At 45.0% G+C, this 27,739-nt stretch overlaps 1 protein-coding gene across 1 annotated transcript in view; it reads right to left on the bottom strand.

Annotated features, from left to right (window-relative positions):
* Positions 1–22,430, bottom strand: part of ARHGAP20 (Rho GTPase activating protein 20) — a 121,535-nt gene extending 99,105 nt beyond the window's left edge. The window contains exon 1 of the mRNA XM_044287347.1: positions 21,851–22,430. Within this exon, the coding sequence (XP_044143282.1) occupies positions 21,851–21,952 (102 nt within the window). The 5' untranslated portion in view covers positions 21,953–22,430. The remainder of the gene's footprint in view (positions 1–21,850) is intronic.
* Between the last annotated feature and the right edge of the window lie 5,309 nt (positions 22,431–27,739).

The following is a 27,739-nucleotide window of genomic DNA, read 5'->3' as shown; positions in this document are numbered from 1 at the left end:
CCCTAAATACATTAGCGGGCGAGGTAAACAGATATATCTCGCCTTCTCGAGTCATGCAGAACTCATTCACTTCAGAGCTGAAACGAGTCAGCTGCCCGGGTGTGTTTGTCTTTTGGGGGTAAACACGATTCCGTTCCTTCGCTTTAGGCCGAATGCACACGGCCGCGTTTCACGGCCGTGAGCGGTCCGTGGTAACACGGCCTGGATTCCGTGCGCTCCTGCTCGCAGCCGGAATCCAGGCCGTGTTACCACGGACCGCTCATGGCCGTGTGTATTCGGCCTTACTTTACATTTCCGTATAATCTAAAGTTTTATGTATTTAGTATTCTCAAACTCAAAGCACATTCCTTACACCCGCCACATGGTGACAACTAATGCCTATCACACTGGCTAAGTGTGTGGGGGGGGGCATCAATAACTGCTTTGGGATGAGATTTTATGATATAAAAAATAAAATTTTAAGGAGCCTTGCAAAGACAGACCCATGCCATATGCCCTATTGGGGTATATGAACATTATACAGGAGGGGGGGAGGTTAGGGCTCATGCACACGACTATGTACCTTGTGGTCCACAAAACACAGATCTGACAAAAAACGGATGACATCAGTGTGACGTCCTTATTACATCCTTTTTTTTTTTGCGGATCCACTGTAACAATGCCTGTCCTTGTCTGAACGGACAAGAATAGGACACGTTCTTTTTCTTTTGAGGAACGGATTTGCAGACATACGGAACGCACACGGAGGCATTTCCGTTTTTTTTTGCGGCCGCATTGAAATTAATGGTTCTGCATACGGGCTGAAAAAAAACAAAAAAAACATAATGAACACAGACAAAAAAAATACATTTGTGTGCATGAGCCCTTAGACAGATTGGAAAGTGGCAAACAAGGAGCAGCCCCTAAACCTGGCCCACCCCTGCTCCACATTCATGAGAACAGCCGGCATGTAATACTAAATTTTTCCCTGCAGATGACGCTGTCGGGACCACGTATAGGTCCTCCAGTGAGGGTTCACTTGAAGAGACAACCCTTTAAAGTTTTACACTTGTTATCCTTCTGACCACGATGTCGTACTTGCAGGGGTCTAGGAAGCTGAGATATGGGGGCTGTTCGGTGGAATCCTCCCACTGTATATCTGGTAAGATTTCCCTGTGACGTGAAGGGACCATCGCATTGGTAAGAAGCACGAGTCTCATGGGCTTTTGCCAGGAATCAAGGACCGATCAATCCTGTTTCCCTTCTGGATGCAACTTTAGTTTCGCTAACATCCAAGTTGTCTCTTCATTGGCAACAACACATCAACGCCACATGTGAACTCCCACATCAGGAGTGATAAAGACCCCTGTGCGGGGCGATATATGGTGTTCATGTTCTGGCCCTAACTTCAGATGCTGGCAGAACTTCCTTTAGGATGCGGACACATTTTTTTGCAGATTTCGGCGTTGGTTGTCACCCTCTGCGTTGCAAAGGGTAAAATCCAGAGCATGGCCAACATGTGCAACATAAAATGGCACGCTGAAAGGTGAAAGCTGCAGCCGAAATTCGCAACACAAATTGACATGATGATTTAAAATTTTAAAAGATTTGTGAAAATCTCGTCCACTTTGCTGCTGCGGGTTTTCCGCCAAATCCGCCACAGAAAATCCGCAGCATTTATGCCTCGCCAGTAAGTACAGGGTTAAATGACCCATTATGTTATATCATATCTGAAGTCTAAGCTCCCACCAAATAAATGTCATGTCTCTGCCTCCTGGACCACAAGGAGGATGACATTGTAAGGGTATATTCACACATAGTTCTGCGATTGTCCCGTTGAGATGAATAAGCCTTGCAGAAATCCACGGGATTCTCACCCAAAACAACCCCCCTACAGATGAATGGAGCTGATTTTCTGGTGCAGACATTTCCAGGAAAAGTGAACTCTAAGATGCTATAGATTTAAAGGGGTAAATCATCAATCTGAACGGTGGGCATCCAACTGCCAGCACCGCCGCCAGTCAGCGGTCTGAAGAGGCTGCTGAGCGCCATATCCTTAAAGGGGTTTTCTGGGAGCTTTACACTGATGACCTATCCTCTGATTGACACCCAGGACCCCCGCCAAGTGTACATCTTGGGAGTTGTAGTTTTATCACAGCTGGAGTGCCGGAGCTTTGTCTTTTTTTTTTCATTTATCTACTTATCTTTTTAGTGATTATCTGTATTTCATTTCATGTATGTTTAATGCATTAGACTGGATATTTTCATTCTTTACATTTTTATATATTTTGTGGGGCTTCTTTGTTAATTTGCACATCACTAAACACCGGGGAGCCCCCCTTTCTGCATAGTACCTTTTTGAGTAAATTACTTCACTTTCAGTTTATATATTTTATTGATAAGGTATCTTGCATATGGCAATGTTTGGCAAAACACTTCAAAAAAGTGACTTCAAATCTCATGGTACATTACCCCCTTAGACAGACAGTGCTGAATGATTAAAGGGGTTGTCTCATCTCAGACATTGATGGCACATCGCTAGGATATCCAGAAAGTGACCCAAGTAGAGGAGAGCACACTGTGCATGGACACTGCGCATACACGGCCACCACTCCAGTATGGGGCTTCCGAAAACAGCCGAGTCAGCGCTCGGCTATTTTTACAACTTCTTTAGAGGTGAACATAGGGCAGCCGCGCACGCGCGGATGCTCTTCGTTCACTTTGGGGGCCCCGTTCTGAAGAGGTGGGACCTGCATCTAATATTGATGGCATATGCTAGCGATATGCCATCAATGTATGAGATAAGACTACCCCTTTAATCTGGCCCATCTTTATATTGTCTAACGAAATTGAAAAATTTATCACACCCTGAGTTCCAGAATTCTGGCTTCAAAAAGTTGCAAAGTAGGGCTCTGTAACTTTTTGGGCTTATTTGAGCAAAACATTTTGCACGTTTACACCACTCCCTCCACTACTGAAATATGGGTGGGCACTGGGCATAGCTATGTTAATTTGTTTTGCTCCAGATATATCAACTGCAGCTTTTTAAAGTGGCGCAAACTCACTCCAGTAAGGGGGTGGCGTACAAAAAACAGCGTCACGTTTCTAGACAAAAGTGTGATGTTTACCCTGGGTTCACACCTGAGCATTTTACAGCGCGTTCCCTATGGGCATGGTTCTCACCTGCGCGTTTTACAGCGCGTACGATCGCGCTGTAAAACGCCCGACGCCCCAAGAAGTACATGAGCTTGTTTGGGGCGTCTTGTCGCGCGTTCCCGTACATAGACTTTCGGGAACGCGCGACAATGGGCGTTCCCTTGTCTCTGTATGCGCGATTGCAAACACCGGTACAATCGCGCATACAGAGCGCTCCATCGCGAATGCTCAGGTGTGAACCCAGGGTTAGGGATGCACCAAATTTATCAAACAGCGTGCAATGATTACATAAACTTGGTGCAAATTATTACAGAACAGATTCAAGAAAAACTGATTTTAAATACTTCTCCTTGTGATAAATCTCCAGAAGCGCGAGCCAAAATTTTATCCCCTTTTTGGCAAATCTTACCACCCACCCCATCCCCCTTTTCCAGGTAGGACATGCCCCTTGTCGGATGAGAATTCTGGTGCATTTTGGTCAGTAAATCTCCTTTACTGTATTAGATCTGAAAGGACACATGGTCCCCCCAGAAGAAGCAGTGGCGAGACCCGCATTGGTCACGCGGTCATCATTATATATTGACTATGAACCCAAAAAGCTCATGTAATAGCTGAAGATGATAAATAAAGTCCCTGACATGGAGGTGGGTAGGGACATGATTTGGTATCTTTTAGCCTATCTTCTAGATCATGGATGTCAAACTCATGGCCCTCCAAATGTTGCAAAACTACAACTCCCATCATTCCCTTATAGCTGTAGTATGCCCAGGCATGATGGGAGTTGTAGTTTTGCAACAGCTGGAGGGCCACGAGTTTGACATCCCTGTTCTAGATACATAGTAATACTACTACTTATGCCTCTTGCACACGACCGTATGTGTTTTGCGGTCCGGAAAAAACAGATCCGCAAAAAATACAGATGACATCCGTGTGCATTCCATATTTTGCGGAAGGGAACAGCTGGCCCTTCATAGAACAGTACTTAATTCGGACAATAATAGGGCATGTTCTATTTTTTTTTTTTGCGGAACGAAAATACAGAAACGGAATGCACACTGAGTACCTTCTGTTTTTTTTGCGGACCCATTGAAGTGAATGGTTCCGCATACGGTCCTGCAAAAAAAACAAAAAACGGCATGGACATGGAAAGAAAATACATTTGTGTCCAAGAGGCCTTAGGCCTCTTGCACACAACCGTATGGCTTTTTCAGGATTTTGTGGTCCACAAAAAATACTGATAACGCCTGTGTGCATTCCGTTTTTTGCAGAACGGAACAGCTGGCCCCTGATAGAACAGTACTATCCTTGTCCGTTATGCGGACAATAATAGGACATGTTCTATCTTTGAACGGAACGTAAAAAACGGAAACGGAAGGCATACGGAGTACCTTCCGTTTTTATGAGGATTCATTGAAATGAATAGTTCCGCATACGGAATGCAAAAAACGGAACGGAAACAAAAAAAGTTTGTGTGCAAGAGGCCTTCGGATAAGCATTGACCTCAGATCCTTCAGTATTTTACTGGGACCAGATGAAGGTCAGTGATGGTTGAAAGCAAGGACTGAGACATCTTCATGCAGCTTTTAGGTTTTTAAGTAAATGGATAACTATAGCAAGTAAAGGCCATTGTAAAGACCTTGTTAGGCTACGTTAACAGTAGCGTTGGGAATCCGGTAGCCTAATCTGACAGAGGATCAGACTTGTGGAGCTCACAGTATCTGGCATTGTTGGACATGGCCATGTACCACCGGATCCCCATTGACTATAGTGGTGATTCAGCCGTTTTTTGGCATAAAAGCGTCCAGAAAAAAAAAAACGCTGCATGCAACGGTTTTTGTCCGGCCAACAGCCTAATGCCATATGCTGAAACAGCCCATCGGATCAGGCATGCCAGTGATGTGAACAAAACCTAAGTAGCTCAGGTCATCGTGTCTTGTCAAAGGCTGCAAAATAATTCAGATTTAGTAAAAGGCCTCCATATGTGGGAGTGGAATATACAAAGCTGATGCAGCAGAGTTGGACTTGTTATTTACACATTAATCATTTACAAATGTTTATGACATAAGGGGGTGGTTTAGAAAACCCAATTACAAACCTGCACATGTGTGCTTTACATGGGAAACTCATTGACAGTGTAATAGCTAATTTCTCCTGCGGGGGCACTGTAGGGAAATCGGACACTTGCTGCTTGGATCTTCTCCAATAATATCTGATCACCGGGTGGCCAGCAAAGGATACCCTTTAGTAACTTACAAAAATGATTTGTCCAAGGTGGACAACCCCTTTTCAGATAACTTCTAGAAAACTATACACAACTGATCATTATATCACAGGTATCAAAATGACAAATTCAAATTGATTACTGTATATTGTATATACTGTATACTACTCTGTATATCACGGGGCAGATAGGTTTACTTTGCGCCAGAATATTGTGCCTGCACCATTTTAGTTTGCGCCAATTGTGCTTCACAAATTCTGGTGCAAAACAAAACACTTTCCAGGTGCAAAGACATTGATACGTCTCTCTCCCAATGTGCTTTTTTCAAGTGGTGTTCAATCAATATTAAAAGGGGTTATCTGGGTTGCTCCGCGATTCCATACGGCGGCCACTCCCGGGACCACGTGCTGCACATTGGGCAGGTGATCCTAGTAGTGCATGCATGAGTCTGCATCTCTATCTAGCACTGCGGTGAGAGATTCAGACTCACGGTTTCTAACCCCAGGCTAGGATCACGTGCCCAACGTACGTCACGTGATCCCAGAAGTGGCCGCCACACTGGATCTCGGTGCAACTCAGATAACCCCTTTAAGGCTACTTTCACACTAGCGTTCGTCGGTCCGCTCGTGAGCTCCGTTTGACGGGGCGCACGAGCGGACCCGAACGCAGCCGTCCAGCCCTGATGCAGTCTGAATGGAGCGGATCCGCTCAGACTGCATCAGTCTGGCGGCGTTCAGCCTCCGCTCCGCTCGCCTCCGCACGGACAGGCGGACAGCTGAACGCTGCTTGCAGCGTTCGGGTGTCCGCCTGGCCGTGCGGAGGCGTGCGGATCCGTCCAGACTTACAATGTAAGTCAATGGGGACGGATCCATTTGAAGATGCCACAATATGGCTCAATCTTCAGGCGGATCCGTCCCCCATTGACTTTACATTGAAAGTCTGGACGGATCCGTCCGAGGCTATTTTCACACTTAGCTGTTATATGCTAAAATAATGCAGACGGATCCGTACTGAACGGAGCCTCCGTCTGCATTATTATGATCGGATCCGTTCAGAACGGATCCGATCGAACGCTAGTGTGAAAGTAGCCTTAAGGGGTTGTCGCATGAAAACAACCCCTGTCCATATGCTTTGTTACTGCACATGGCCATCATAGAGAGGGTCCCTTTATGAGCCAGAACAGACAGCGGTTCCCATTCTGGGGGACCCTATAGATGACCATTCACCTGAGTTTCCACCGTGTAATACATCTCAGATGTCTCAGTAATACTTTATAGGTACCTGGGGTCCCCAGATTTGCTATAGGGCACTGCAGGAGATGTATAACATAGCAGGAGCCCATTCCAGTTACATTCATGTATACACTGCTGCCATTACACCACATGGATGAAGAGTACATGGCCGGTTCCTGCAGATGGCGATGGCAATGTGGCACTGCTTTCTGGATACCCACAGGATGACTGCTATATAATGAACCTACATGGGAGAACAGATATGGAGATCATATGGCACAGAAGACTGGTATAACAGGTTCCCTCCAAGACTGCTGACATAAATGAGGAAATGTCTGACAACCTCCTCACTTTTATCTACACCAAACAATATATGAAGGTGTTCTGAAAAGCTGAGTCTGGGACCTCCCACAGGAGGCTGAGGGTCACAATCATCAAAACTGGTGTAAAGTAGAACTGGTTTAGTTGCCCATAGCAACCAATCAGATTCCACTTTTCATTTCTCGAAGGAGCGCTGAAAAATGAAAGGTGGAATCTAATTGGTTGCTATGGACAACTAAGCCAGTTCTACTTTACATGAGTTTTGAAAAATCCCCCCTAAGTGTCTGCAAACCTAAATATTGCGGGGGAGATTCATCAAAAGTGGTTCTAAGGAAAATTGTCTTAGTTGCCCATAGCAACCAATCAGGTTCCACCTTTCATTTTCCAAAGAAGCTGTGAAAAATGAAAGGTGGAATCTGATTCAGGGCTTGTTCACACGACCGTGTGAAGCCCGTGCCCGTGCTGTGGACCGCATAGGGATCGTGGCCACATTCACTTGAATGGGTCCGCGATCCCTCCGTTACGCAAAAAGATAGCGCAAGCTCTATCTTTTTGCAGGGCGGAAGCACAGAACGGAACCTCAAAAAAAGCACTCCGTAGTGCTTCCGTAGTGTTCTGTTCCGTGGTTCCGTTCTGCACCGTTCCGCATCTCCGGACCCATTGAAAACGGTCCGCAATACGGGCTTCACACGGTCGTGTGAACGAGCCCTAAGGCCTCTTTCATGCGACCGTATGGCTTTGAGTATTTTGGCTTTTTCACGGATCTGCTATTCCATATTTTTTTCGTTCCTCTGTTCCGTTTTTCTGTATGGCATTTACAGTTTACAGTAATTACATAGAAAAAATTGGGCTGGGCATAACATTTTCAATGCATGGTTCAGCAAAAATGGAATGGATACAGAAGACACATACGGAGTATGTGTTCCATTTTTTTTTGCGGACCCATTGACTTGAATGGAGCCACGGAACATGATTTGCGGGCAATAACAGGACATGTTCTATCTTTCAACGGAAAAACGGAAATACGGACTGCTTACGGAGTACATTCCGTTTTTTTTTTTTGCGGAACCATTGAAATAAATGGTTCCGTATACGGTCGTGTGAAAGAGGCCTAAGTGTCTATAAACCTTAACATTGGGGGAGATTCATCAAAAGTGGTTCTAAGGAAAACTGGCTTAGTTGCCCATAGCAACCAATCAGATTACACCTCTCATTTTTCAGAGCTCCTTTGGAAAATGAAAGGATAAATAATGATTGGTTGCTATGGGCAACTACACCAATTTTCCTTTACACCAGCTTTGATAACTCTCCTCCATAGACCCATCAAAGATCTCACCATCACCACATGGTCCATGAATGAACCAGTAACCCCAACACTGCAGGCAAATCATACTGGAAATCAATGTCTGGTCTGCCAGATACGTCACATCATCTGCCATTACTCAGACTGCAATTTTAATCATAGATTTGACAAATTGGACGTTTCTATCATTTTGGAACCACTGATGCAAGGCTTATTACACAGGAAGATAGTCAATGGAAGGGCTGACGCAGTGTCCATGACTGAATCATTTATAATACGGTTTCCAAAGTTTTATGGTATGAGAAAGGTGAGCAGGATAATAACATAGAGGTAGACTTGACAGCTTCTATGGGGCCCCTAGAGAGAGGGGCCAGCTATGGCTGGTACTGTCCACTTTGGTATTGGGTGAGGAGAACCTTAGCTGGACTCCCCTCTCAACCAAGGCAGATGGGTGAAAAATTGACCCAAGGGTATGGAGGTGGTAGAATCAACCGCTAAGCCTCCTGTCCTGGCTGGTAAAACCCTGGTACCATAATGGTGAGGAACATTTGTTATGGTGCCCATTTTCTTCTATGTACGCTAGAAACCCATCAATAAAAGCTCCGGTTTGGTGTAAGTTTACATGTATAATTGCCTAATATACAGTATTTGTGTTGTTGCAACCATTTAATTTACAGGTTCGGTCAACACAGGGCAGATTTTTCTATGATTCCGTGGCAAAATGTACGATTTGCCAAAGATATTTTGTCTAAGTTCGTGGAAATCTGAAAATTAATTCCACAGCATATATTGACCAATCCGCAGTGTGTAAAATCTCATCCACTTTGCAGATTTCCTGTGCTCAATATGGGAGTGGTAGTGGCTCTGATGAGATGATGTGTCATGGTGGACTCCCTCAGGCCGTTGGTCCTGGGGATCAGTGCAGTGAAATGGTGGTATAAAGAATAAGGCCAGAAGTCACTTAGCAGTAGTTGTACACAGTGTCTGACTGGGATACTTAGGGCCCACCAGTGTAACTGATTCTGGGGGCCCACCTTAGGGCTCCTGCACACAAACTTATGTTTTTTTCCGTGTATGCGAAACCATTCACTTCAATGGAGCCGCAAAAAAACGGAAATGACTGCATGTGCATTCCATGTCTGTATGTCCACATGTCCGCAAAATTATAGAACATGTCCTATTAGTGTCGGCATTACAGACAAGCAGGGGTGTGCATAGAATTCATTGGGCCCCATAGCAGGAATCTGAATTGGGCCCCCATGGTCCTTTCCAAGCCCCGCTGACTACCCATCCCTGGTCCCTCCAACCTTCTACCCCAGCCGCTCCCCTCCCTCACCCATGAACTGTAGGTACATTGGGGCTACATTACACATTACTACTGTTTTTGCTTATGAAACAACATGTACACAAGGGGTCACATTAGTAGGTATAATGTACTATATAGCACTACCGTCCAAGCCCGCGTTCACATCACTGTTAGTTTTCTGTTTTTCTGATCCGTCAGAAAAGAAAAGAAAAAAAAAGCAATAAAACAGAGCCTGTATTGTAAGCATCCGTTATGCTCATTTATGCACATTTTGCATCCATTTTAGCCATTTCCATCTGAGATACGTTATTTTAGACGGTAAGAAAAAAATACTTTGTGCAGAACTTTTTTTTACATAAAAAAAAACTGATATCAGATGGAAATGGCTAAAGAGCATACAAAATGTGCGTAACTGAGCACAACAGACGCTTAAAATACAGGATCTGTGTTTTATTAATTTATCTCTTCTTCTGACGGTATAGATAGAAGAACGGAAAACGGAACAGTGATGTGAACCCGGCCTAAGGCTTCATTCATATCTCAGGCGACTGCATCCGGCAGAGAACATCCTGCCAGAGTTCACTGGATCCAGCATTGCTAGATTCTGCCCTTCACCAGGAATGCCCAACCATCACCCTCCAGCTGTTGCAAAACTACAACTCCCAGCATGCCTGGACAACCTAAAGCTTTCCTGCCATAGACTATGGCAGACTTCCAGCAGGGTTTCAGCCTGACAAAAACTGTTCTACTGCAGAAACCAGCAGTGGTGGATTAGTGAACTCTGGCAGGATGTTCTCTACCACAGGGATCAGCAACCTCCGGCACTCCAGCTGTTGTGAAACTACAACTCCCAACATGCTCCACTCACTTCTATGGGAGTTCTGAGAACAGCCAAGCAAGTGTGCATGCTGGGAGTTGCAGTTTCACCACACCTGAAGTGCCGAAGGTTGCTGACCCCTGCTCTACCAGATACCAAAGATGTGAACGAAGACTAATACGGCATCAAAGTGCAGCGATCAGATGGCTTTATTTTGTCCGGGTTCAGAGCTGAACCCCGGACATATCCCTTCTTTCCCCACTCAGCCCCTGTGACATGAGCATCAGAGCATTTCCCTTGCCCTGCGCCGAATCTGGAGAATTTTTCTGGAGATTCGGTGACATCACTAGATCTGCAGAAAAAGCCCTTGCCCTGCGCAATTCAGCGCAGGACAAGGGAGAGCATTGGGGTATGAAATGTCAGAGGGGCTGAGTGGGGGGGGGGGGGGGAATATGACAACGTTAACAGTCACAGTCATAACTAGTGTTGAGTGAACTTGTATTTTCAAGTTTGGCGTACAAGGTTCAGGTTATCTAAGAATTCCGTTATGGATTCTGCTACCACGGACCATAGGAGAACTCTATGACGGCATAGCATGGTCAACATAGTCTTCTATTATGACACAATGTAATACGGAAAGCCTCTTATGGGCTTCCGTGGTTCATGCTATCATAGAATTCCGTTGTGGTCCGTGGTACCGGAATTCATAACGGGATTCTTAGAAAACCCAAACCTTGTACGCTGAACTTGAAACACAAGTTCGCTCAACACTACTCATAACGCATTAACTAAATGTGAAAACTCATCAAGTGTGTGTTAGCTCTGCTATATCTGAGTGTATGTATATATACACACACACACACACATCATATATACTGTACATATAGTACACACATATACATTTACTCATTCACATATATACAGGTACATTAGATAATTACACACACATAGCACATACATATGTACAGAATACAGTACACTACATATGTATATATATGTACACACACACCTATTACACTGGCACACACTTACCTTCTGAGCAGGGAGTACATCTCCTCAGCAGGCAGTGCAGCAGGCTCTCTTCCCCCCTTCCTCTGTCCCGACTGCTGCACATGAATTACATAACAGTAGAGGAGGACTCTGTGCCAGGACAGGGAAGAGGAGCAGAGTAGAGGAGGGGAGCCCTGGGGAGGCTTCTGATGGCAGCAGCACATCCTGCCGGACCTCTCCTCAGCAGTGCAGCCCCTGAGGACAGGTGCAGGCTGCTGCTAGAGGCATCTCCTCAATTCTGGCTCTCAAAGACCTGTTACTGCGCCTTTAAAAAGTCCACCTCTACTCCACTCATTAATCTAATTTAGTAGCACCTGTCTGAGCTCTTTAAAGACACCTGTCCACCCCACAGTCAGTCAGACGCCAACTACTACCATAGGCAAGACGAAAGAGCTGTCAGAAGACACATGAGACAAAATTGTGGACCTCCACAATGCTAGAAGGGGGTACGGGGCAATTGCCAAGCAGTTTGGTGAAAATAGATCAACTGTTGGAGCAGTTGTTAGAAAATGGAAGAGGCTAAAGACGACTGTCACTCTCCCTCGGACTGGGGCTCCATGCAAGATCTCACAAGGGGGGAGCTGGTCAATGACATGAAGAGAGCTGGGACAGCAGTTTCAAAGGTCACTGTCGGTAGAACACTATGCCGTCATGGCTTCAAATCATGCATTGCACGGAAGGCTCCCCTGCTTAAAGGATAACTGTCACACTTAGACCCTAATTTCGATTTTCATATATGTAGTTACTAATAACATGATATTCCAGAATCAGTTACTATTAGACTGACTTACCCCATATTTAATAAGATTCAGCCCTTAGCAACCAGTCTGCATAAAACTGCAATTTCACTATTTAGTTAAGATGGCCGCCACTGCCCTCCCCCTGAGGCTAATCCCGCCTGCCCTCACTAGCCAGTAACAACAGCCCCCCAAAAGTGTTAGTAACCACAGCCCTCCCCCTAAAGGGTTAATCTCCTGCAGCACAAAGGGGTCCTCTTACCACATGTTGCTTTCATTTATACACTGAGCAGATGGCAGATCTCCCTTCCCTGCTCTGCGCTGCTTCAGCTCTGCATTGTCCCAGTCTGCTGAGTGAGGGAGCGTCTGCCAAGCGCAGGGACAGAAAGAAGTGCACACAGCCCAGGCACTGGTATCAGCTGCTGGGGAGGACCTGGCTCTAATCATTTACTTACAGTCCCTGGCTGTCTGTAATCTGACCTTGCACGCTGCGTGCTTCTGCGTCCTCCGTCCTTCAACACATAGACGGACCCTGCCTAGCAACACATAGACGGACCCTGCCTAGCAACACATAGACGGACCCTGCCTAGCAACACATAGACGGACCCTGCCTAGCAACACATAGACGGACCCTGCCTAGCAACACATAGACGGACCCTGCACAGCAACCTGATTTTAAGCACAGGTAAAAGTAGGCAGTACAGGGAACAAAACTGTGGAATTAAGGGGTAATTGAATACACAGTGAAAAAAAGTTGAAATAGGGCCAACAAGGAGATATTAATCACCACAATACAATACTCCAAAAAAAGAAAATATGACAGTTATACTTTAAGTCATCACATGTCCAGGCCCGTCTGAAGTTTGCCAATGACCATCTATGATCCAGAGGAGGCATGGGAGAAAGTCATGTGGTCAGAAGAGAGCAAAGTAGAACTTTTTGGTCTAAACTTCACTCGTCGTGTTTGGAGGAAAAATAAGGATGAGTTGCATCCCAAGAACCCCATCCCTACTGTGAAGCATGGGGGGGGAGGGGGGGGGTAACATCATGGTTTGGGGGTGCTTTTTCTGGGGGACAGGATAAATGGGGCCATTTATTGTGAGATTTTGAGCAACAACCTCCTTCCCTCAGTCAGAGCATTGAAGATGGGTCGTGGCTGGGTCTTCCAACATGACAACGACCCGAAGCACACAGCCAGGAAAGCAAGGAGCGGCTCCGTAAGAAGCATATGAAGGTTCTGGAGTGGCCTAGCGAGTCTCCAGAACATCTTTGGAGGGAGCTGAAACTCTGTGTTGCTCAGCGACAGCCCCGAAACCTGACAGATCTAGAGGAGATCTGTGCGGAGGAGTCGGCCAAAATCCCTGCTGCAGTGTGTGCAAACCTGGTCAAGAACTACAGGAAACGTTTGACCTCTGTAACTGCAAACAAAGGCTTCTGTACCAAATATTAGCACAGATTTTCTCAGGTGCTCAAATACTTCTGTTCAGCAGTGCAGGACAAATACATTCTTTAAAAATCATACAATGTGATTTCCTGATTTTTTTTTATTTTGTCTCTCAGAGTGGGAATGCACCTACAATGTGAATTTCAGACCCCTCCATGATTTCGAAGGGTGTTCAAATACTTCTGTTCCTCGCTGTATATAGCACACACCAATACATTTATGCCTAACCCTGTTAGGTGTAGCACACTTAAAGGGGTTCTCTCCCTTCAAATAGCATTTATCATGTAGAGAAAATTAATACAAGGCACTTATAATGTATTGTGATTGTCCATATTGTCTCCTTTCCATCACATTATACACAGCACGTATCCATGGTTATTACCACTGTGTAGCCCAGCAGCGGTGGCCGTGCTTGCACACTATAGGTAAAGGTGTTGGCCTATGCGCACTTCTAGCCTTTCCCTATAGTGTGTAAGCACAGCCACCGCTGCTGGATTACACGGCGGTCGTAACCACGGATATGTGCTGCGTATAATGTGATGGAAAGGAGGCAATATGGAGTATCACAATACGCTAGTGGGTGCCTTGTATTAGCTGCATGATAAATGCAATTTACTGAAGTCAGACAAACTCTTTAACCCCTTTATGCATAAATGTCTGGCATGAAATTTGCCAAATCGTAACCTCCTCAGATTGCACATAATCTACAGTATATTTAAAAGGGTTGTCCTACCATAATGACCTATCGCCTATCTACAGGATAGGTGATAAATATCAGATTGCTGGGGTCTAACTGCTGGAACACCCACTGATCATGAAAAAAGGGGCCTGAGACATTCAATTACATTACCGCCAATCTATGTACACAAGAGTCTTAAGACCCTGTTCCCTTGATCATGGGGGTCCCAGCAGTCAGACCCCACCAATCAGACACTTATCACCTGTCGTGTCATAGCTGTTTCACCTTTTCACATTCCCTATCTTTAAAGTTTTTTTGGGGGTTATAAAAAAATCTAATCAAATAAAAATTAAAAATCTGGCCAAAAATATGTGTCAAACTAAAATAGAAATGATGAAAAAGCAGAAGAAAAAGCGGCAATCACCGAAAGTTCACAAATCGCAGCATTATTGTCGGTTAAAACACAGCGGATGCGGGTCACAGATGCAGCAATGTAAGGCAAAATAGAAATGCTCGCCTGTTAAAGGGCCTGTGTCCACTTTTCTAGTTATCCTCTATCCACAGGATCAGCAATAACTAAGTGATCCGTGGGGGTCTGAATGCTGGAGCCCCCACTGATCCCCCTTCTTGACTTAGTGGCAGGTCGGGCATATGCCCTGCCTCTCCATCCATTCTCTATGGGGTCACCGGAGATGGCAGAGTACAGCGCTGGCTATTTCCTGTGGTCCCAAAGAGAATAAATGGAGCAGCAGGACATGTGTGACCTGCCACACCATCAAAACGGGGGAACAGGACCCATTTCTGGGATCAGTGGGGGTAGCAGAATCGGACCCCACTAATCATATAGTTATGCCCTATGGTGTGGAGAGGATAACTTGAAAACTTGCAGAAACCTCCACCAGTATGTCTATGCATGGCAGCATTGAGCAAAGGGCACAAACGGAGGGTCATAACTGAAGCAGAGGCATTAGGGTCACCTGAGGCAGGGTGGCAGTGTGGATCCTGGAGCAGGGATAACTGGAGAAGAGGTAATATTAGCGGTGCATTTAGAGTGGGGGCACCTGGATCTGGGGCACTAATGGGGGTGCAACTAAAGCAGAGGCATTAGGGTCACCTGAGGCAGGGTAATAGTGGTGATCCTGGAGCAGAGTTATTAGGGGAGGCAACTGGAGAAGAGGCAATATTAGGGGTGCATTTAGAGTGGAGGCATTAGGGGGCATCTGGAGCTGTGGTACAAATGGGGGTGCACCTAAGGCAGAGGCATTGGGGGGGGGACCTAGGGCAGAGTCCCCCCAATGCCACTCTGAACTCTGCAGAGTGCAGCACACATTCACAGATCTGAGTCTGCTATTTAAAAAAAACTATTTCCCCCTACAGTCTCCTACAGCTCACTACTGTCACACACCTGGGAAATCAGCCCGACACCGCAGAGGAGTCCTTCTCTCCAGCAGCCACAGTTTTCTGACAGCAGGGAGGGCAGGAGGATGGCCAGACATGTTCTCTCCTGGGTCCTCCTTCACTGCCAGCAGCCCCGGAGGTCTAGAAGATACCGTGGGGCCTCCTGTACAATTTACACCAGTAGAAAGCTGCATCACTGTGCAATACTGCCACCTAGTGGCGACAATAATTATCTCTCCTGAGAAAAGAGAAATAATAACTCCTCCATCTTATCTCCGGGCGCAGGAGACTGGGGGGCCCACCGAGGAATCCCCCCGCCTTCCTGGTGGGCCAGTCCGAGCCTGGTTGTACACAATGCCATTTTTCTCTCTCCAGATGATAAGGTATGGTGACTGGCAAAGTAGCTGATAATTGCACCTCTGAAGTTCTATCTTTCTGATCTCTTCTGACCTGCTGGCACTTGTGGCTGTAGATATCCACTATTTAATGCAGGCTTTGAGTTGGTCTTGCCAGGATGTAATGTGGGTAATGGGTGTCTCAGCCGTAGTCCCTCATCTGCAGCAGGGCCTGGATAACTGTGGATGCTGGTCACTCTGCTGACTGAACACTGTAGCTGTGAAGATATCTGTAGTTGTGTTTTCTTGCAGTTTCTCTGGAATAGTAGTCTCACAGATCAGCTAGATCTAATGCTAGTCCCTAAGACCCTTGGGACAGGAGCAATTGGATGCGCTTCCTCACTCCTCACAGTCCTAGCTAGAACACCCCCTGCTGGCAGGAAATAGGACCAGCCCACTCCTACCGGGACGGGAGGAATAGGGTGGTTAGTCCCATTCCTAATGCCAACCATACCTCAACTGCTGGGGTACAGGGTATAGATCAGGGGTGCACAACCTTTTCTGGTTGAGGGCCACATTGTCAACCTGAACCAATTCCAAGGGCTGAAAATAAAACTTTAAAGGGGTATTATCAAGTAAAATACTATATTTATGGCATATTGAACATGCAGTACATATTATAAATGTCGAGTTACACTTCTAGTACTCCCATCTAATGGGACAATACATGAAAGATTCATGTGAGCAGCCACAAGACATAGACATACAGTCATGTGAAAAAATTAGGACACCCTTTGAAAGCATGTGGTTTTTTGTAACATTTTTAATAAAAGGTTATTTCATCTCCGTTTCAACAATACAGAGAGATTAAAGTAATCCAACTAAACAAAGAAAACTGAAGAAAAGTCTTTTCAAGATCTTCTGTAAATGTCATTCTACAAAAATGCCTATTCTAACTGAGGAAAAAGATAGGACACCCTCACATGTATTCCCTCTTAAATTGGCTCAGATCTCACACAGGTATATCACACCAGGTGCACATAATTAGTAGATCGTTACTCTGCATGTTGAATGAGGCTTGCCCTATTTAAACCTCAGACATTTAGTTTGGTGTGCTCCTGACTGTTCAAGTGAGAGTGAGCACCATGGTGAGAGCAAAAGAGCTGTCAGAGGACTTCAGAAAAAAGATTGTAGCAGCCTATGAGTCTGGGAAGGGATTTAAAATGATCTCAAAAGATTTTGAAATCAGCCATTCCACTGTCCGGAAGATAGTCTACAAGTGGAGGGCTTTCAAAACAACTGCCAACATGCCCAGGACTGGTCGCCCCAGCAAGTTCACCCCAAGAGCAGACCGCAAGATGCTAAAAGAGGTCTCCAAAAACCCTAAAGTGTAATCTCGAGAACTACAGCAGGCTCTGGCTACTGTTGATGTAGAAGTACATGCCTCTACAATCAGAAAGAGACTGTACAAGTTTAACTTGCATGGGAGGTGTGCAAGGAGGAAACCTTTGCTTTCCAAGAGAAACATCGAGGCCAGACTGACATTTGCCAGAGATAAAGTTGACAAAGACCAGGACTTCTGGAATAATGTTCTTTGGACAGATGAGTCCAAAATTGAATTATTTGGACACAACAGCAGAGGACATGTTTGGCGTAAATCAAACACAGCATTCCAAGAAAAGAACCTCATACCAACTGTGAAGCATGGAGGTGGAAGTGTCATGGTTTGGGGCTGCTTTGCTGCAGCAGGACCTGGTCAGCTCACCATCATAGAATCCACGATGAATTCTACTGTGTATCAGAAGGTGCTTGAAGAACATGTGAGACCATCAGTTAGAAAATTAAAGCTGAAGCGGAACTGGACCATGCAACATGACAATGACCCAAAACATACTAGTAAATCAACCAAAGATTGGCTGAAAAAGTAGAAATGGAGAGTCCTGGAATGGCCAAGTCAAAGTCCAGATTTGAATCCCATTGAGATGCTGTGGGGTGACTTGAAAAGGGCTGTACGTGCAAGAAACCCCTCAAACATCTCACAGCTGAAAAAGTTCTGCATTGAGGAGTGGGGTAAAATTTCCTCAGACCGATGTCGAAGACTGGTAGATGGCTACAAGAACCGTCTCACTGCAGTTATTTCAGCCAAAGGAGGTAACACTCGCTATTAGGGGCAAGGGTGTCCTATCTTTTTCCTCAGTTAGAATAGGCATTTTTGTAGAATGACATTTACAGAAGATCTTGAAAAGACTTTTCTTCAGTTTTCTTTGTTTAGTTGGATTACTTTAATCTCTCTGTATTGTTGAAACGGAGATGAAATAACCTTTTATTAAAAATGTTACAAAAAACCACATGCTTTCAAAGGGTGTCCTAATTTTTTCACATGACTGTACATGTCTGCTACCAGATGGCTGGGGGCCGCATTGAATGGTATTGAGGGCCGCATGTGGCCCCCGGGCCGCAGGTTGTGCACCCCTGGTATAGATGAACATAGCAATTGCACAACAAACAATTTCAGACACCCCCAGGGCTGGGTTACTGCATACACCCTACAAGTAGGAACCATTTTCATAATAAGGGCTGATAGACAAGTGATGTTAAAAGCTACCATTGGTTTTTTTTGTATCAGGATACCTACCCAGCATTTCCTAGCAGCTATCCGTGAAAAAAAAAAACGACCACACATGGGTGGCAGCCCTGTGTCGTTGTTTTTATTTCACAGACCCATTGACTTGAAGGGCAAGACTTGCGTGAAAAACGGACCAGAATAGAGCAAGCAGGGATTTTTATCTGAAAGGACCAATGGTCCATGAAAACAGGTGAAATGGCGCATTGACTATAACGTGTCGTTGTTCTGCTACGCTCGGACGGCACACGTATGCGAAAATTGCTTGTCTGAAGGTGCCCGGTGTCTGCACTGGAGGCACTACAAGCATGGACGGGGGCTCTTACCGGCTACAAGAGAGTGCGGTCCTGTAGATTTATTGCGTGCTTGTAAGGGTATGTTCACATGCAGTTCGTTCAATGTGGATTTTGGTACAAAAACCCATCCGAAAACGCTTGCGAATCATCCTCATTGAATTAAGTGGGGGAAACGCTTGTTAATACATAAGGCTCGTTTTTTCCGCTTACAGTTTTAAAAACCATGCTGAGGGGGAAAAAAATGGGGTGGCCATTTTTTTATGCAAATTCTGCACGGAATCTGCGTACGGAATAATTAAAGCAGGATGAAAAACCACATCGGAATAATAACCATATCCTAAAAAAACATAAGGCATCCTGAAACGGACTCCACGTCAGTTTTTTTCAACATAGAGACAACTCGGCGCGCACATCCCCTAAAGGGGGCGATCCTGAGACCGGAGAACTGCTCAGAATACAACTCCATAATCTCATAATAGACTTTGACTTAAAGGGGTCCTGTCATCTCATACATTGGTGGCATATGTCAGATAGGTGAGGGACCTGCTCCTATCTCCCGAATCAGCCATCCAAAGTGAACTAGAGAGCACCGCGCATGCCTTATAGAGCAGGAGGAGCAGAGCAGATTAATTTATAGTTTTATGGGAAAAGATTCAGTAATTTATACATTTAGGGGGGAATTTATCAAACTGGTGTAAAGTAGAACTGGCTCAGTTGCCCATAGCAGCCAATCAGATTCTACCTTACATTTTTCACAGCTCCTTTTGAAAATGAAAGGTGGAATCTGATTGGTTGCTATGGGCAACTCAGCCAGTTCTACTTTACACCAGTTTGGTAAATCTCCCACTTTAAATCTCTGCTCATTCTGGGCTGTGAAGTCCAGGAGGCGGTCCTATCAGTGATTGACAGCTCTCTCTGTATACACAGTCATAGAGGGAAGGCTGTCAATCACTAATAGGACCGCCTCCTGGACTTCACAGCCCAGAATGAGCAGGAATGTAAATGAATGAATTAGAAGTTCTGAATCTTTTCCCATAAAGCTATATATCAATCTGCTCAGCTCCTCCTGCTCTATAACTTGCAGCTCAGACACCATGTTCATAGTGACAAGTTCCCTTTAAGATACACTGAACAATCTTGACCACCTCAGTTTTTATGGAATTTCTAGAATCTCCACCCGCGCAGGTAAAGTTTATGCTTGTGTCAATAAATGACCCGTAATCCAGAAGCTTTGAGAATTGGTCATTAAAGCCGGATTACATTTATTTTCAGGTATAAAAAGGTAGATTACATGTTAGTCATCTAATACTAATGGCCGTATAAGAACCATCACAATGCGTCATGGATGAGAAGGAACTGTCTGCACACGGTGTATGGTGTATACTGTGAGATCTTCTAATAATGTCTGGTCGCTAAGGAGTTAACGGTGTCACCCAGCCACACAGCATGCCGCCATACGGTATCAGCCTCCGTCTACTGACAGTTTCCCTTTTTCAATTGCATAAGTCGGAGATAATAGAGGAAATGCATTTGCTAACTAAGCACTAATACAAAATACTGTATATCGCCTTATATATAGAGCCCGGACCCGATGTGTACAGAGGCAGCAGAGGCGTCCGGACCCGATGTGTACAGAGGCAGCAGAGGCGTCCCTGGAGACTTAGCATCGATGCATCTATATCTGTCTACATATATCTATATCTGTTATCTATATCCATCTCTCTATATCTATCTAATATCTATATCTATCTCCTATCTATAATGTATCTATATATCTCCTATCTATCTATCATGTATCTATATAATATCTGTCTATCTCATATCTATCTTTCTTTCTACCTACCTGTCTATAATAGTGCCATCGTTTATTGTATGTATATTTCACATATATCCCGTATAGAGCTCCTGGTAAGGGCTCATGCACACAACAGTATTTTGCGTTCAGTATACTGTCCGTTTTTTTAGTTCAGTATGCGGTCCATATACTGAACCATTCATTTCAATGGTTCAGCAAAAAATACTGAAGTGTCTCCGTGTGCATTCCGTTTCAGTATTTCCGTGCCGTGAAAAGATAGAACATGTCCTATTCTTGTCTGAAAATCACAGTGCTTGGCTACATTCAAGTCAATGGGTCCGCCCAAAAAAACGGAACACATACGGAAATGCATCCGTATGTCTTCCGTATCCGTTCCGTTTTTGCTGAACCATCTATTGTAAATGTTATGCCCAGCCCAATTTTTTCTATGTAATTACTGTATATTGTTTATGCCATACAGAAAAACATTACAGAAAAACGGAAAGGAAACGGAAACAAAAAAAACGGAACAACAGATCCATAAAAAACACTGAAAAAGCAATACTGTCGTGTGCATGAGCCCTATCTCCTATCTATATCTATCCATCTCTCATATCTATCTCTGTCTATCCCATGTCTATCATGTATCTATATCTGTCTACCTATCTATCTTTCTTTCTACCTACCTGTCTATAATAGCGCCATCGTTCATTGTATGTATATTTCACATATATCCCCTATAGAGCCCCTGGTAAACCTACTGAGATATCACAGTGCATAAAGGGAATTCAGCTCTGCTACATCTGCCAGTACATGATGTGTGCTTGTGATGGATCTGAGTTGGTCAGATGAAGATGTCATTTCAGATTATATGCATGGCACAGCACACAAACAATCCAGCCTCCAAGAGTTAAATGACACACTGCGCTCTGCTACATCTATAAATACACGCAGACGCCTGTCCATAGACGAGTCCCCGCAGGACTCGGGTATTGACTATGTGACAGGCGACATCACTGGCAGCCGACTGTCACCGACCTGATCACTGATCTGCCTCCGAGCTGTAATGCAACTACAACTCCCAGCATACCCAAAGAGCGACAGCCCCCTGGCAGGTTGCAATAGTCAAGGTGAATGGCCAACGCTGGAATGAATTACCTTGCGATTTTCGTTGCCCCCGGATATTTTGGGCTCCCCGGTCAAGGACGACGATCGGGGCTGTTGTCCACCATTGTCCTGTTGAGGTGACATAGCTTCCATTAAGAGATTTCCGAATAATCCCGCAATTGGTCACTCATGCCCGGCAGCTTGGCAGGAGAGGATGGCGAGCGCCCAGCTTCATTCACTCTGGGAGTGATGGGGTTAAAGCCAAGTCTTACGGCTTCAGCGGAACCTTCTTTTTAACTCTTCCCTTCCCAGCAGCAGGCGGGCGAGCAGCGGGCAGGTCGGCATTGCTGGCTGCTCTGAGCTCTGCAGGAGGAGCGCACGTCCTAGTGCTGCCTGAGCCGCCGGCCCCGCCCCTCCTGACGCAGGACTCGTGTGCGCCCCACTAATCCGTCCCCGGCCTCACACCCGGCTGCGGGCCACATGCGGCGGCGGGGATGGCCGTACGGATAGTTCTGGAAATCAATTTCCTCCCGTACAATAGTCACGAGGATGCTGTGGGTAGTAGTGCTTTTTTTGTCCTAGTTTGCGTTATCCCATGACAAGTATGGCTGCAATGAATAGAGCGTTATTACTATGTACAAGCAATATAAATATTGTAAGGTTTTTAATGCACATGACATTTACCAAATAAACACCACCATGCAGCACAGCAGTACCGACTACCATAGTGCCGCACACAGTAATATCCAGGAATTACCACATCTCTCCCACTGGCAGCAATATCGTCTCCTGACAACCCCTCCCCCACTAGCAGCAGTATTGTCCCCTGAAACCCCTTTGCCACTGGCAGCAGTATTGTCTCCTGACAACCTCTCCGAAACTAGCAGCAGTATTGTCCCCTGACACCCATATGCCACTAGCAGCAGTATTGTCCCCTGACAGTCTTCTGCCACTGGCGGCAGTATTTTTCCCTAACTACCCCTCCCGAATGGCAGCAGTAATATCCCCTGACAACCTCTCCCCCACTTGCAGAAGTATTGTCTCTTGACAACCCCTCACCCCACTGGCAGCTGTATTGCTTCTTGACAACCCTTCCTTCACTGGAAGCATTAATATGCTCTGACAACCTCTCCCCCACTGGCAACTAGGGATGACCGAACCCGTGGAAGTTTGGGTTCAGCCGAACTTCACGTCAAAGTTCAGGTTTGGGATCCGAACTTGACCCCGAACCCGGACCCCATTAAGTCAATGGGGACCCAAACTTGACTTTATTATTTTCAGTTATAACATGGTTATAACTGAAAATAATAGCATTCTTAATACAGAATGCAAAAGAATATGGCCATTGAAGGGTTAAAAAACCCTCACCTCATCCACTTGATCGCGCAGCCGGTATCCTCTTCTTTCTTCAGGACCTGCGATGACATCACCGGGCTCACCACACGGTGCGTCATCACAGGTCCTGCAAAAAGAAGAGGATACCGGCTGCGCGATCAAGTGGATGAGGTGAGTTTTTAAAAAATTATTTTTAACCCCTCAATGGCCATTTTATTTAGCATTTTGTCTTAAGAATGCTATTATTTTCTGTTATAATGGAAAATAATAAAATCACCAAAACACCGAACTTCAGTGAAAAAGTCCGGGTACCCGAACTCGCAAAGTTCAGTACGAACCCGGACTCTGCAGTTCGGGTTCGCTCAACCCTACTGACAACCCATCCCCCACTGCAAAAAAGTACCTTTTGCCTAAAAATAGTCATCAGCATTGAAAAATATAAATGCAAAGCCCCTCAAAAAGGTTAATAAAAATATGTTTATCACTGTTTTTTGTGGTTGAAAAGGCCTTGTTGTAGCAATTTTTAACACATCTTTGGTATTTTTCAAGTCCTTCAAAAACTACATGCAATAAAAATACCACAAAATACTAAAGTTACAAAAAGCACCAAACATGCAATGCAAACATACCAAGAAAAAATGTCATAAAAAAAGCATAAAAAATTAAATAAAAAGCACATGATTTTCATGAACATGATCATTAGCAAACATGTAAAATCCCATGTGATGTGTCAAAAAACACTTTAAACCAAAAGCCAATAAACTAGTACGGTGTCACAGAGCACAACATGTCAATCCCACTCAGGATATTTGTCCATCATCTGAAAGGCCACTTTCACACGAGTGTTTGATCAGTGATTATCATTAGGCCTCATACACATGACCGTATTTTGTTTCCGTGTCCGTTCCGCTTTTTTTTTCAGTATGTCCGTTCCATTGCTCCGGAAAAAAATAGTGCATGTCCTATTTTTTTCTAGTTTGCGGACAAGGATAGACATTATTACAATGGATCCGCAAAAAAAAAAAACGGATCCGCAAAAAAAAACAGATGCCATACGGAACATCATCAGTTTTTTTTGCGGATCCACAATTTGCGGACTGCAAAACACCTACGGTCCTGTGCATGTAGCCATAGTGTTGAGTAAATCGAGCTTCAGATCCAAGATAGGCTATTTTCACACTCGCGTTTTGGGCGGATCAGTAATGGATCTGCAAAAACAGATCAATTACAATAATACAACCGCATGCACCCGTCATGAACTGATCCGTTTGTATTATCTGTAAGGCCCCTTTCACACGGGCGAGTATTCCGCGCGGATGCGATGCGTGAGGTGAACGCATTGCACCCGCACTGAATCCTGACCCATTCATTTCTATGGGGCTGTTCACATGAGCGGTGATTTTCACGCATCACTTGTGCGTTGCGTGAAAATCGCAGCATGCTCAATTTTGTGCGTTTTTCACGTAACGCAGGCTCCATAGAAGTGAATGGGGTTGCGTGAAAATCGCAAGCATCCACAAGCAAGTGCGGATGCGGTGCGATTTTCACGCACGGTTGCTAGGAGACGATCGGGATGGAGACCCGATCATTATTATTTTCCCTTATAACATGGTTATAAGGGAGAATAATAGCATTCTGACTACAGAATGCATAGTACAATAGCGCTGGAGGGGTTAAAAAAAAATAAAAAAAAATATGTAACTCACCTTAGTCCACTTGATCGCGCAGCCGGCATCTCCTTCTGTCTTGATCTTAGCTGTGTGCAGCAATAGGACCTGTGGTGACGTCACTCCGGTCATCACATGATCCATCACATGATCTTTTACCATGGTGATGGACCATGTGATGGCCGGAGTGATGTCACCACAGGTCCTGTTACTGCACACAGCTAAGATGAAGACAGAAGGAGATGCCGGCTGCACAATCAAGTGGACTAAGGCGAGTTACATTTATTTTTTATTTTTTTAACCCCTCCAGCGCTATTTTACTATGCATTCTGTATTCAGAATGCTATTATTTTCCCTTATAACCATGTTATAAGGGAAAATAATACAATCTACAGAACACCGATCCCAAGCTTCTGTGAAGAAGTTCGGGTTTGGGTACCAAACATGCACGATTTTTCTCACGCTAGTGCAAAACGCATTACAATGTTTTGCACTTGCTCTGAAAAATCGCGCGTGTTTCCGCAACGCACCCGCACATTTTCCCGCAACGCCCGTGTGAAAGAGGCCTTACATAGCCAAGACGGATCCGTCATGAACTCCATAAAAAGTCAATGGGAGACGGATCCGTCAATGGGAGACGAAAACAGATCTGTCCCCATTGACTTACATTGTGTGTCAGGACGGATCCGTTTGGCTCAGTTTCGTCAAGCGGACAGCAAAACGCTGCAGGCAGCCCCCAGAGCGGAATGGTGACTGAACGGAGGCAAACTGATGCATTCTCAGCGAATCCTTTTCCATTTAGAATGCATTAGGGCCAAACTGAGCCGTTTTGGACCGCGTGTGAGAGCCCTGAACGGATCTCGCAAACGGAAAGCCAAAACGCCAGTGTGAAAGTAGCCATACAAAGTCAATCGTTTTAATGCTGTACGGAGACCTGGCGAGGTGAAATTCGTTATCATGGAAGTCTTTCGGGACTTCGGTGAATAACTTTGGACTTCGATTTTAAACTTGAAAATCATTTTAAAACAGGAATCCAAAGTCGGCTTCGGATCCAATTTTTAAAATGACTTCTGATTTCCTAACCTAATCCCTTCCCTTCAGCCCATGGCCCTTTTGCTGCCGCCCTCTTGCCTCTACCTGGTGCTTGCCTCTACCTATTCTGTTCCCCCCCCCCCCCACCTGGTTTTGGCTCAGAATCACTGATGGAAATCACTGATCAAACACTGTGTAAAATCAGCTTTAGGCCTCATGCACACGACCGTTGTTGTGTTCCGTTCCGCAAAATGGGGTTCTGTTGTTCCATGATCCGTTTCTGTTTTTGTTTCCGTGTCTTCCTTTATTTTTGGAGGACCACCAGACATAATGAAAAGTAAAAAAAAGTCTAAGATAGGTTTGCCATGCAAATGATAGGAAAAAAACGGACGCGGACCCATTGACTTGAATGGGTCCGCGAAAAAATAATAGGACAGGTTACATTTTTTTTGACGGACTGGAACCACGGATCACGGACGCGGATGGCAAACGGTGCATTTGCCGAGTTTTTAACGGACCCATTGAAAGTCAATGGGTCCGCAGAAAATCACTAAAAACGGCACAACGGACACGGAATAAAACAACGCATGGTGTGCATGAGGCCTTACTGTACAACAATTATAGGACTTGTATTCCATTGCTATCACTCCAGATCTCTGTGCTTTATACCCCTCCCCCCCTCTGTATGGAATTACAATATGCCAATTATATTCTGATAAGTTCTCGTCTGGATAAGGCATGAATTGACATTCTGGATATTTTGCACAGTCTTAGCATAACCTTTGTTTAATCTCTTATCCACTTTGTAATGAAGTTGTAAAGGGGTTAAAAGTGGTTGAAAACCAGGTTTGGGTGTTGCTGAGTGCATGGAAAGGATAGCTTAAAGGCTATGTAGACATTTGGAGGCAATTTGTGTTTATAATTGCATTTTACTCATTTTTGGCTGAAAATCATATCTTCAATTGGCCTTCATTAAAAATATTGAGACATTCTGTTACAAAGGGTTAACTGTTTTTCTAACTGTGTGACTGGTACGTTCACTTTGTTGGTCATCTAATTACTCTTATCTCTAAACTACTAATTTCAGCCACATTCTTATCAGTAAGATGAGAAACTAGCTTTAATGAGTGTTTATAATGTCTGAGAGCAGAGAGAGATAAGGAGCCCGTCTGCCCCCCTAGATGACGGAAAAGACTAAAAATCCACAGGCAGCTAGTAGAGCATGTCTTAATAGAAAAAAAAGATTCCATACTTTTAATAAAGACTAGGGTTGAGCGAACCCGAACTGTAAAGTTCGGGTCCGTACCGAACTTTAGGATTTTTGGACCCCGAACCCGAACTTTTCAGTAAAAGTTCGGTGTTCGGCGATTTAATAGCGCTTTTTGAAAGGCTGCAGAGCAGCCAATACAGAAGCGTTTAACTTGTGTGCCCTTAGAAGCCATCACAACTATGCCTACTATTGGCATGGCTGTGATTGGCCAGTGCAGCATGTGACCCCGCCTCTATATTAGCTGGAGTCACGTAGCGCCGCCAGTCACTCTGCTGTGCTTAGTGTAGGGAGAGGATGCAGCTGCTGTGAGGGAGAGAATCTATCTGTTATCAGAACTTGTTAACTCTGCGATCTACAGCGATTTTGTTTTGTGGGGGCAGTGCAACATTTGTTTACCCTGCCTGAGCCCAGTGACACAGAAAAATAACATTTAGGCCTCATGCACACGACAGTTTTTTTTCACGGTCCGCAAAACGGGGTTCCGTTGGTCCGTGATCCGTGACCGTTTTTCCGTCCGTGGGTCTTCCTTGATTTTTGGAGGATCCACGGACATGAAAAAAAAGTCATTTTGGTGTCCGCCTGGCCGTGCGGAGCCAAACGGATCCGTCCTGAATTACAATGCAAGTCAATGGGGAC

Source organism: Bufo gargarizans, chromosome 3 (assembly GCF_014858855.1).
Source record: "Bufo gargarizans isolate SCDJY-AF-19 chromosome 3, ASM1485885v1, whole genome shotgun sequence".
Lineage (NCBI taxonomy): Eukaryota > Metazoa > Chordata > Amphibia > Anura > Bufonidae > Bufo > Bufo gargarizans.
The sequence above is the reverse complement of the archived record's forward strand: the minus strand, read 5'-3'. Positions and strand labels throughout refer to the sequence as shown.